The following is a 12,008-nucleotide window of genomic DNA, read 5'->3' on the forward strand; positions in this document are numbered from 1 at the left end:
TGCCTGCCATTTTTGGGTCATCATTATTTAGATCATGCTACCAAGAAGGTGGAAGAGGGCGTCACACACTGTATGACATATTTATCCATGTTGTTAAATATGGAAAACCAAGAAAAAACAAACAGAGGTAAGCAGAAGCAAAAGCAGAAAACAGAAAGAAGCAAGGTAAATAGGTTACAAATGCAGCAGAGAAAGAGGGAAAAGGAAAGATATATCATTTATTGATCACTTTCTATTTGCAACCCTATGCCAAGAGTTTTAACCTAGAGAATATGGCCAAGAGAACCATAAGAACAAGGAGGTCAGAGAGATATGAAGGTTCTCCTCTGCTCCCATTTTCCTTCATACATGCCTTGTGGAGATTACATTTGTTTTTCCCCCAGTATCAGTCCATTTGGATGGCTATAACAGAAAACCATAGACTGGGTGACTTAGAAACAGTTTTTAAGGAGCCAGATTTTATTTATGTGTAAAAATCAAAGCCTATGAGACTTAAAATCAAATTTTCAAAGGCTCAAAAGTATCAGGGGTTAATATACAGTGATAGCCAAGAAATACCTGACAGTTCCAATTATTATTGTTAGGTCTGAACAACTTAGTAAATACTTATGCCCCACTTAGTGGCTATTTGAAAAAACAATACACATAAATTGAAAGAGAAAATAATAGTTTTAGTTCATTCTTAAATAACCAAAACTGGGCTTCCCTGGTGGCGCAGTGGTTGAGAGTCCGCCTGCCGATGCAGGGGACGCAGGTTCGTGCCCCGGTCCGGGAAGATCCCACATGCCACGGAGCGGCTGGACCCGTGAGCCATGGCCGCTGAGCCTGCACGTCCGGAGCCTGTGCTCCGCGGCGGGAGAGGCCACAACAGTGAGAGGCCCGCGTACCGCAAAAAAAAAAAAAAAAAAAAAAATAACCAAAACTACTTACTCATGGAATGTGTGCACCTGTTGGACACCACCTACCTTCTCAAACCTTGGAATCATATTGGGTACTACAACTCTAATTTCACATTGATTTTCGAGTGGCACTTGATTATTTTTTATCACAGCAACCACCAAAAACCCAGATTCACACAGACTATTAATCAAAAGAAGTGTGCAATCTAATGTTGAAACTGAGAGCTACCTCAAGGTAGCAGTTCTCACAGTATCTGACTGATGTCAAGTATTGCTTTTTTCCCCTCAAATATTTAAAGTAACCCATGTGTCCCTGTGAATTAGCAACAGCACTGTGAGTGCCTCAAGAGCACAGTTTTCAGAACGGGGGAAAGGACTTAAGTGTAGAAGACATGAATTCAAAGTCTGACTCCACCTTGTTACCAATTGTATGACCTTGACAAGTCACTGAAACTTTTCTGAGCCTTGGTTTCTTATCTTTAAAAATACAGATAATAATAACAGTCTTTCAGAGATTTTGTGGAGATGAAATCAGATGAGAATATTTATAACAGTTCTGAGCACAGTTCGTGGCACAGAGGAAATCTGCAGTAAATGACCATTCCTTTCCCATCCACAAGAGAGGGAGACCCTGCCACATTCTCCTTTAATACTTCTGTGAGTCGCTAGCTTGCATTAACCACTTTCATAAAGGAAGGCACTTTTCCATTTCTTAGGAGACTCAGTCCAATTTCTCTCTGTAGAGGAATCACATCTTTCTCCAGGAAAAAGAGAATAGTCAATTGCCCTTGAAAGTTTCCTTAAATGCTTTTATTAATGCCTTTATTTATTTTGACTCGAAAGCTCAGGCATAAGCTTTCTTCCCCCTTTGACTTCTACCTTAGGCTTTAGGCTCCCTTTCACTACAGCAGTGTCAGCCAAGATTTAGTTTGACCAGTGGAAGGGCAATGGGGTTAAAAAAAAATTAAATTTTTACCTTTTCTTTCCCCTCAATCTCTGTCCCCTCACCAGAAAAAAATATGGCTCAATTTACTTACAATGGGAACTCCACTAAATTTGATTCCCTACTAGTAACTTCCACTGTCTTCACCCAAAGAAGTAGTCCCAAAAGCTTCACCCACTTTTCCAACATGAACTTGATTCTTCCAGCTATTTATAAAAGACTTTATAGAGGCAAAGCCAATTATTAATTTCCTTTGTTGGATAGTTAACTTTGTTATGTGAAGCCCATTTGAGAAGTGAGCTTTTCTTAGGATAGACAATATAGCATATACAGTATCCCATAGAAGACCTTCGAGAAGAACAGATTCCAGTTCAAATCCCAGCTCTACCACCTATTAAGATTGTGACTTGAAATTATTAGCTTACCTCCCTGAACTTCCATTTCTTTACTTGTAAAACAAAGGTGATAATAATAAACAACTTAAAATAATAAATAACATTAAAAATAAGATTATCATTTAAATAATCAACAAGGACAAAATATAGTGTTTAGCCTAGTAACACAATAGTAGACAGGTAATAGATTCTTCTTAACTGATGACCACCATCATCATCATCATCATCATTTTGCTCATAAACATAAGAGAGTCTAACTGGGTCAGTGTAAATCCATTACTCTTGCTTCAGTAGTAGTCCTCTACCTAGGTGGAGGGCCACAGAATTCTAGAGAAGAGATATAAGTTCGTGATTAGCTGATATCATTCTTCCCAGTCATGAGGGCTCTTTTTTGATTCAAAATAGAAATTCTTGAGCAGCGTCAGAGACTAGAATTTAAGTCAAACTATAGCTGCCATGCAGAGATCCAGTCACAATTGTGAGATACAAGTGTAAATGTTTGATCTATACATAAAAGATAACTTGAGTACCGAATGTGTAAGGCATAAGGGGAAAAAAAAGTAGTGAAATCCTTAACTATATTTACATTTCTGTACTTATACAACTATTTTGTTTATTTGTTTTTGACTAAAACAAAATGCTTATAGTTCTATATTAAAATGTCATAAGAATATTTCCTTTTTAAAATATTATTTCAACAAATAAGTTATATTGATATTTATAGAATGTTAGTATTAGACAGAAATTTGCACTTATTCTTATTATCTATTACCCTCATTTTATTGATAAATTGAATAAGATCCAGAGAGTTACAGTGACTTGCTCGAGGCAACCTGATTAATAAGTGGTAAAGCAGGAATAAAACAGAAATATGCCACTTTGTAACTGAAAAATTTTTGAAAGTCTTAACATATTTTATGCCTTTCATAGTACCATTTCTCAAACTTGCATCTGCTTCTACTTAATACATGTCTCTAAAGATGTGTGAAGGCTTTTACTCTATTCTCTCAACTCAAAACTATATCCAAGGTTTCTTATGCTAAACTTTCGAAATAATTTTCAAAATCCATGAAAACACAGATTTTCCTATTCATCTCCAGAATTTCCATCAATCCCATTCTCTTTTCCGTTCCTCTTCAAATATATACAATACTGCATGTTAAGTCTCTAATATGCTCAAGCTGAGCTAACCAGGAGGCAGCAATGTAAGGGATAATCATCGGACTAGAGCCCAAAGGAATCCTACCTCCATGCTGGATCTTTGTCTACTTATCTATGTAAGCCTGGGCCTCACTGAGTCTCAGAATCCACCTCTAGGAAAAGAAAGGACTGCACTAGATGATCGTCCAGTCTTCTCCCACTGAAATATTATTTTTTTTAAAAAGTGTCAGATATACCCAGGTTTGCGGTGGCGGGCAGGGGTAGGCAAAATGTATAGTAAGAGTTTCTATCTGATATTACCAACCAATTAGTTATAAGGCAGGAACCATTTCATTATTATATTTTGTCCTCAAGTGTATTCTTTCTCCAATTTAACAAAATACTTCTAAATGTATTACATTAATGTTCAAACAAACAAGTACTAATGAATGAAAAAAACTGAAAATTCTTCTTTGAATTCAAATTGAGCTTAAGGGGAAAAGACAGAAAGATAACTGCTGTGCACAAATTTATATCACTACTTACTTCTGAGTGTAAACAAGCCATTTTTATATCTAGAAGGAAGTGAGAATTTTGCTTTTCCTAATGTCCTCCCACTACCTGGTTAACCGGGAATAATCATTTGAATTACAGAAGTTTAAAATTCATGGTTTTTTTTAAATATGTTTATTTGTCATAAAATTATATTCTTATACCAATGTTGCTCATTATACTGAGTGAAAGGATGTAGAGTGAAGATTTAGCAGGCTAGATTGATCATGAGAAAACTAGAAACCCTTGGAAGAAGGCATGGTAAAACTAAAGAAACTGAGAAGATCACTTGGGAAACAGTAGGAATTTAAGAGGGAGATTGGCAGTAAAAGCAGTATTTATAGGGCCCAATTGTGCATTAACTTTGTTAATATTTGAAAAAAAAAACTAGTTGGTCAGTAATATATTCCTCTTAGAACTCTTAAAAGAGTCCATTCCTTAGAACTCTTACATGTTTATATGTTATAGATTATGTATTGTATTATTTATATATGACTTATTATAATTCAGTCCTGTTTTATGAGTTATATCTATCTCCCTAACTAGACTGTAAACTCCCACAGGGCATTGGTGACATTTTGTCTTTCTTTGGAAACTCCACAGTTCTTTGCACAGTGCCAGGCATATAAACAACTTTCAAAAAATGTCTGATGAATAAATGGTCTCATTTAAATTAGAAAAACAAAACATTTTAGTGCTTACCTCAGAGATACATATGATTCACTTCTCCTAGTGCGCCACGGTGAATTTAATTCTGGAGTCCCATCTTGTATCTGCGCCAAATAAAGATATTGCCATCTTAGTTAACCAATGTTTAAATGTTTACTTTCCTTGTCCTGTATTATTATATCTCTCAGGATTCTTTTGTTCATCCAGCTAATGAAATGAGGATTGGGGAACTTCACCCTTCATTAGCTGAGACCCCTCTGTACCCACCCAAACTTGTTCTGCTAGGGAAGGACAAAAAAGGTAACATTGTGAACCTGATGTGGAAAATATGCCACAAATGCATGTGCATGATGAATCACCAGTTGTAAATTATGATATACCATAGTCGATAGAAATATCTTATAAATATGTATCTCTAACATTCATTGGTATGCTGTTTTTCATACTTGCCTTTCTGTGTTTATACTTGTCAATGTTCACAGCATTATAATAATTTCCTGTTTACATTTCAGAATCAACCGATGAGTCTGAAGTTGACAAAACTCACTGTCTGAATAACAGTGTTTCCTCAGGCACTTACTCAGACTACTCGCCTTCCCAGGCTTCCTCAGGATCCTCTAACACCCGGGTTAAAGTGGGGTCCTTGCAGACAACAGCTAAAGAGGCAGTACATAATTCTTTGTGGGGTAACAGGTGTGTTTAGAATTCCCTCTTTTCTGTCCCCAAATGCTTATTTTCAGCAACATTTTAAAAAAATGGAATCTTCTTAATTTGGGGATTGTATTCAGCACATGAGTGGCATAGAAGACAGAGGGGCAGGTAAGCAAATGTAGTCCCCCTGGGATTTCCAAGAGTGGATAAATCCATTTTACACAGCAAAACCATTGTTTACGGGAGTGAGGGTAGTACATTAACAGGTTGAGATGATAGAACCCAAAAAATTTTTAATCGAAAATCAAAAATTGTGTTTGCCTCAGTACATAATTGTGACACATTTGGGCATTCACCATCCAAAATGGTGTTATGAATTAAAGAAAGATTCATGGAAAGCACTAATGTGCCAAGTACAGAGTAAACATTCAATAAATTTTTCATCAGCATCTTCATCATCATCATTTTATCACCACCTGGAAAAGTTAGAATGTAAGTAAAAGTATTTAATCCTTCCAAAATGGCTCCTACTCTATATTACTTCCATTTTACAGATATATTAAAATCAAAAGCTATGGAGGTCAGTAAAGTGACTCAATGGAGTAGCATTTACCCAGTGCTGATTCCCTTGTTTTGTAACATGTTGCTATGTTTCACAGTACAAATAGCAAATAAAAATTGTCATATGATATAGGTAGTCAATGACTTTCACTCAGATTTTACTGATAATGTCAATACTGTTAACAATATATTCTTTGGTAATTGGTGAATAACTATTTCTACTCATTGATGCCCATGATAAAAATCTTAACTCTTTCAGTTTGTAAATTTATTATTTGTTATATAAACTCAGACTGATTTAGGTACTTTTGGAAGATGCCTTCTAAATGCACTTTTTTTCAATTAGCAAAAGCCCTTAAAAATCTTTAATAAAAGATATATAATTCAATATCATTAGTGTGCAAACGGTTTAGAATAAACTTAGAAAAATGAGCATCTTGTAGAGATACTGTGGTCACCAGAATAAACATGCCAATGACCAGAACTCATAATTTAATTTAATTTAATTATTTAATTTAATTTAATTTACATTCTAGAAAAAGATATGTGAATGCATACACTATACAATGGATTTAATGTCTTGTAATACCTGGCCCTCAAATATGTTATTTGAAGACAACTTGGGTTCATTAGATATAAGAAGCATTGATAAGAAATGTACTCTCAACTAATAGTTTGGAAATGTACTGAATCAGAAATTCATGGGGACCAGGAATCAGGTAGCTCTAATTATCAGACAGGTTTCAGGACCATTATTAAAAATATCTATATTTCTTTCATTCACTCATTTATTCCTTCACTCATTCATTCAACAAATATGTACTTGGTACCTACAATGTGCCATGCACTATGCTAGGCCTGAAAAGAAAAAAACCTCTGCCCTCATGAGTTTACATTCTAGCAGAGGACACAAGACATATAACAGGTAAGTAAACTGTGTATATTAGAAGGTAATGATAACTGAGAAGAAATAAAAGTTAGAGCAGGGTAAAGGGGTGACTTTTTTGGACATGGAATAATAATGCTATCGTTAATCATAATTGAGGTGTGGATGAATGATCGGTTGAACAAAGGATGGTGATATTCTTGCCGGGTGTTCTTTCTGGCAAAGACCCAGATCTTCCTCATTTTCAGGTTTCTTCTTCCCATTGTGTTCACAGGATTGCACAATCTTTCCCACAGCCTCTTGATGCAAAGCCATTGCTCAGCCAGCGGGAGGCTGTCCCCCCAGGGAATCTACCACAGCGTCCTGACCGGCTGCCATTGAGTGACACTTTCACTGACAACTGGACTGATGGCTCACATTATGATAACACCGGGTTTGTTGCAGAGGAAACCACAGGCGAGAATGCCAACAATAATCCTCTCCTGAGTTCAAAATCTAGAAGCACATCTTCTCATGGACGCAGGCCTTTGATTAGGCAGGACAGGATTGTTGGTGTTCCCCTGGAACTTGAGCAGTCTACACACAGACACACACCAGAAACAGAAGTGCCTCCTTCCAATCCTTGGCAGAATTGGACCAGAACCCCTAGTCCTTTTGAAGACAGGACTGCTTTCCCTTCCAAATTAGAGACAACCCCTACCACCAGCCCATTGCCTGAAAGGAAAGAACATATAAAAGAATCTGCTGAAATACCTAGTCCTTTTTCTCCAGGAGTACCATGGGAGTATCATGATTCTAATCCCAACAGGAGTCTCAGTAATGTCTTTTCTCAAATCCACTGCCGCCCAGAATCTTCTAAAGGTGTTATTTCAATTAGCAAAAGCACAGAGAGGCTTTCCCCACTAATGAAAGACATCAAGTCCAATAAATTCAAGAAGTCACAGAGTATCGATGAGATTGACATTGGTACATACAAGGTTTATAATATACCATTAGAAAACTATGCTTCTGGGAGTGATCACTTAGGAAGTCACGAACGACCTGACAAAATGTTAGGACCAGAGCACGGTATGTCCAGTATGTCTCGAAGCCAGTCAGTCCCGATGCTGGATGACGAGATGCTCACATATGGAAGTAGTAAAGGGCCACAACAACAAAAAGCTTCCATGACAAAAAAAGTCTATCAATTTGACCAAAGCTTCAATCCCCAAGGAGCAGTGGAGGTTAAAGCTGAAAAGAGGATACCGCCCCCATTTCAACACAATTCTGAGTACGTGCAACAGCCGGGCAAAAACATCACCAAGGATTTGGTTAGTCCTAGAGCTTACAGAGGATACCCACCGATTGAGCAAATATTTTCATTTTCTCAGCCATCTGTTAATGAGGATGCTGTGGTAAATGCCCAGTTTGCAAGCCAAGGTGCCAGGGCAGGCTTCTTGAGAAGAGCTGACTCCCTGGCGAGTTCCACAGAAATGGCCATGTTTAGAAGGGTCAGTGAACCTCATGAGCTGCCTCCGAATGATAGGTACGGCAGACCTCCATATAGGGCAGGTCTGGATCGCCAAAGCAGCGTTTCAGTGACTGAGTCCCAGTTCCTGAAAAGGAATGGCAGGTATGAAGATGAACACCCTTCATATCAAGAAGTGAAAGCTCAGGCGGGAAGTTTTCCAGTTAAAAACCTTACCCAAAGGAGGCCATTGTCTGCAAGAAGCTACAGTACAGAGAGTTATGGTGCCTCCCAAACCAGGCCAGTTTCAGCTAGGCCTACTATGGCAGCTCTTTTGGAAAAAATACCATCTGACTATAACTTGGGTAACTATGGTGACAAGCCATCAGATAACAGTGATATAAAGACGAGGCCTACTCCTGTGAAGGGAGAGGAGAGCTGTGGTAAAATGCCTGCAGACTGGAGACAACAGCTGCTTAGACATATAGAAGCTAGAAGGTTAGACAGGGTATGTTTGGCATTTCTCTGTAAGAATATCCCTCCTGCCTTTAGTTTTACTTTATTGGCATTTCTAAGCACATGTAGTGAAGCATGAACTACATGAATGAATAGATGATCAGCATTTTATTTATCTTTATATTGTGGGGAGATTGATCATAATAGTTTTTCATGGATACTGTTTGATGCTCTTTGAGAGTTCATAATGTATAGGTGAATTATTTGTCAAAACTATCCTAAATATGGTTAGTAAGAAAGAATTCGACTCTGTTATATGGGGTAGTGCTTCAATTGCGTTCTAGCCATTAAGGCAAAATGCATCTCCTAGGACACAAAACTGTTCTCTAGTGACCTAAAGAGTATGATTTTTATTGAATCTATAAAAAGTGAGTATTCTAATCCTTTCTGCACAGACTCACTTGTATTAAAATTAGACCTAATTTGTTTATACAATTTGCATATAGTTACTGCTATGGGACTACTAAAGTTATTACTTCTAATGAGCAATAATCTTCTCAGCAAGAAACAGAAAAATAAAATAAGCAGAGATTGAATGCCCTCCTACACATTATTTTATTCAATGAAAATCCTGCCATTTAGAATGTTGCTTTTCATATAGAAAGAAATGGTTAAATTCAAATCATACTACAGACAACAAAAATAGATGATGTCTTTATAAAGACTACAAACGTACAAATTAGTGTGTATATTGCAGCAAAAAAGGGGGGGGGACATTAATCCTAATGCAATTAAAAATTGAATCACAGCAAATCATGAAATGCATAGCAATTGAGGAGAGAAAAAAAAAAATTGTATAAGACCTAGAATTACTTTTTGTTGTTGTTTGTATCTCTCTAAGAGAAGTCTGCATTTTCTAGAACTATGATCAATTGACCATCACCACTGAGTGTATTGATACTTTGCAGCTTTGGTGTAGAGGGCTTTGTGTACTCTGCATTGACCTTAGAATCTTAAAAGTCCTTTTTGTGAAAATAGGGCCCTTTGTTCTCATTTAAATGCTCAGTGTAAATTGGGGATCTGGGTAATAATATACCATTAGAATGTTTCACTCAATAGTTTTATTTCATTTTGTGTCCTGCTAAAAGCACAGGTCACTGCATTTATTATATATTTTCTTAATGCTGAATTTTATGTTTTCAGGTGTACTCTTTTAAAATAATTATATTGTTTGTAGGTCGTGTCTACATGACAAGAAAACAATTATTTATAGGGAAAGAGTGAACTAATAAATGTGGGTGTGGGTATTAGTTTCTCAATGTGGAAACTGGTTCTGCCTTGCAAAATATTTCATCAGAATGTCTGTTTCAAATAGGTGTGCTCAGTCCCATTGAAGGGAGCCTCATCAAAGCCTCATGACTGGCTGTCAGTGGGAGACACCTGGTCGGTTGTCACCATGCCTTACCTCAAGTTATACCCTCCATGTAGACAGATAACTTGGAGGGCGAAAATATTTGGGGCCAAATAAAACAGTACAGTTTGGGAACTCTGGCCTCGTGTAGACACGACCATACGTAACAGGGTAAGATGAACTAGCCAAGAAAGGTTATAAGAAGCTTTTTGGAGCATATATACAATGACTAGTAATTTGAGGCAACAGAGGAGTGAGTGAAAACAAAGCATGAAAAAGAAAAGACAAAATTTTAAGCACTTGGTATCATCATTTATTTACTGGTTTCCCAAATAAATGGTTCCTTTCCTTTGATCAGAGCTACTGAAAAGTAGGTGACTCCTCTAGTTGGAGCAGGAATTTGGAGAGAGGAAAATAGGACTGGGGAAGGGGGATTTGGATCAGCAGAAGTCTGGAGGTCCTGCTTGTCCCAGATCCAGATAACTAAAAGTAAATTTGTATGTATTTTTCCATTACTGTGACAATACCTCCCTTTTTAGTTAGTCTTCACATATCCTCTGTCTTTATAATTCCCTCAGTCTGTCTTTCATTTTTCAGAGCAATTTCAATGTATATTCAATAGCTTCTCATTTAATTCCATGAAAATAAATTACCTTAGAATATTGCTTCAAGCTATCAAATCCTGAAAGCTCTTCCTCTTTTCTCCAAGTAACTTTTCTTTCCCTCTCTAAATTGAGTTACTGAGCTATTCAGGCTGTATCTAACTTAAAACTTAAAACAAGATAAATTCAGGGTGCTGGAACACAGAGTTGTTATGTAAAAATAGTTCTGTTGTTCTTAACATTCTGCCCCAAGTCAGATTGCCCCAGACACAGTGTGCTTCCTTCCAGTGAAATTTAGTTGAGTGATTTGAACCCTGGAAATCAAATAGTTACATTAGAAACTACAAGATCTTTGTCCATTCCTCATGCAGGAGAACTGCTTAGAAGCCTGGACATTGGATGAGCTTAAGTGTTCTACATAATGTTGGTTAAAGATCTTGCTCGGTGTTGACCTTGGAGATGCAGCTCCAAGTACTACCCTAGATTAAAGATGCTTGTTTTCTCCTTTGGTTTTATCTCAAGGCTCATGCTTCCACTATAGAGCCCCATTTGACTGAGAGAAATGAAAATATGAACCCATATGTCTAAGACTGCTACTCTTCCATAAGAGCTGAGAGAGCACTAGACTGGAGTCATTTTAACCCTTAAGGAGTCATTCAAGTGCTAGATTGAAATGTTCAGTGTCCTTTGCAGTTTTGGCATGGTGACAATGAAAAAAATCTCTGGATGAAATAATCAGGGATCCATAACAAATATGATTATTAGACAGCACACCATCAGGACTTTAATAGTCTTTCAGTTGATGGAATTCTGGTGCTAAAAATCATTTCTTTGCAAAAATGCCCTCAGAATAGAAGAGCTGCCTGCTGTTAATGTTCAATAATATCCAGTTTTAAAAAGTGTACTAAGTTAACTTCTGTAGATTTTTTTTTTTCCAAATTAAGAGAATTACTTAAAAGGGCCAAATGCTGTCAATTATTACATGTCCATGATAGGTGGAAAGTAGAGATTGTACTGATGGAAACTATTTGATGACAGGGTATACAAAATGTTTTAATTTTTAAATGAAGTTCTGTAGAAAAAAACGAACTACCTATCAGACACTTGGAATAAATTTAGATGCACCTACTGAAGGGTAGCTATAATGCAAATATCACTAGAATGTTCTATAGGTATTTAGGTATATCAGATAAATAGCATTAATAGTTCAAATCATAGTTCCTTTAGTTTCATTATGAATTTTTTCCAGTTTAAAATGTAATTTTTAAGAAACAACAAAAAAGTTAGAATATTTGGATTCACATACAAGTTGACTGGTTTAACTAAACTAATAAGCAAATTCAATCATCCACTGGTCAGATTGACTGATTTTTTTGACCAGCTCTTTTTTCTGAGT

The 12,008-nt window shown here is 36.7% G+C and overlaps 1 protein-coding gene across 1 annotated transcript in view; it reads left to right on the plus strand.

Annotated features, from left to right (window-relative positions):
- Positions 1-12,008, plus strand: part of LRRC7 (leucine rich repeat containing 7) — a 514,499-nt gene that overhangs the window by 420,341 nt on the left and 82,150 nt on the right. Inside the window, exons 19-21 of the mRNA XM_032604391.1 lie at positions 4,787-4,898; positions 5,111-5,291; positions 6,971-8,651. Coding sequence (XP_032460282.1) covers positions 4,787-4,898; positions 5,111-5,291; positions 6,971-8,651 — 1,974 coding nt within the window. The remainder of the gene's footprint in view (positions 1-4,786; positions 4,899-5,110; positions 5,292-6,970; positions 8,652-12,008) is intronic.

Source organism: Phocoena sinus, chromosome 1 (assembly GCF_008692025.1).
Source record: "Phocoena sinus isolate mPhoSin1 chromosome 1, mPhoSin1.pri, whole genome shotgun sequence".
Taxonomy (NCBI): Eukaryota; Metazoa; Chordata; class Mammalia; order Artiodactyla; family Phocoenidae; genus Phocoena; species Phocoena sinus.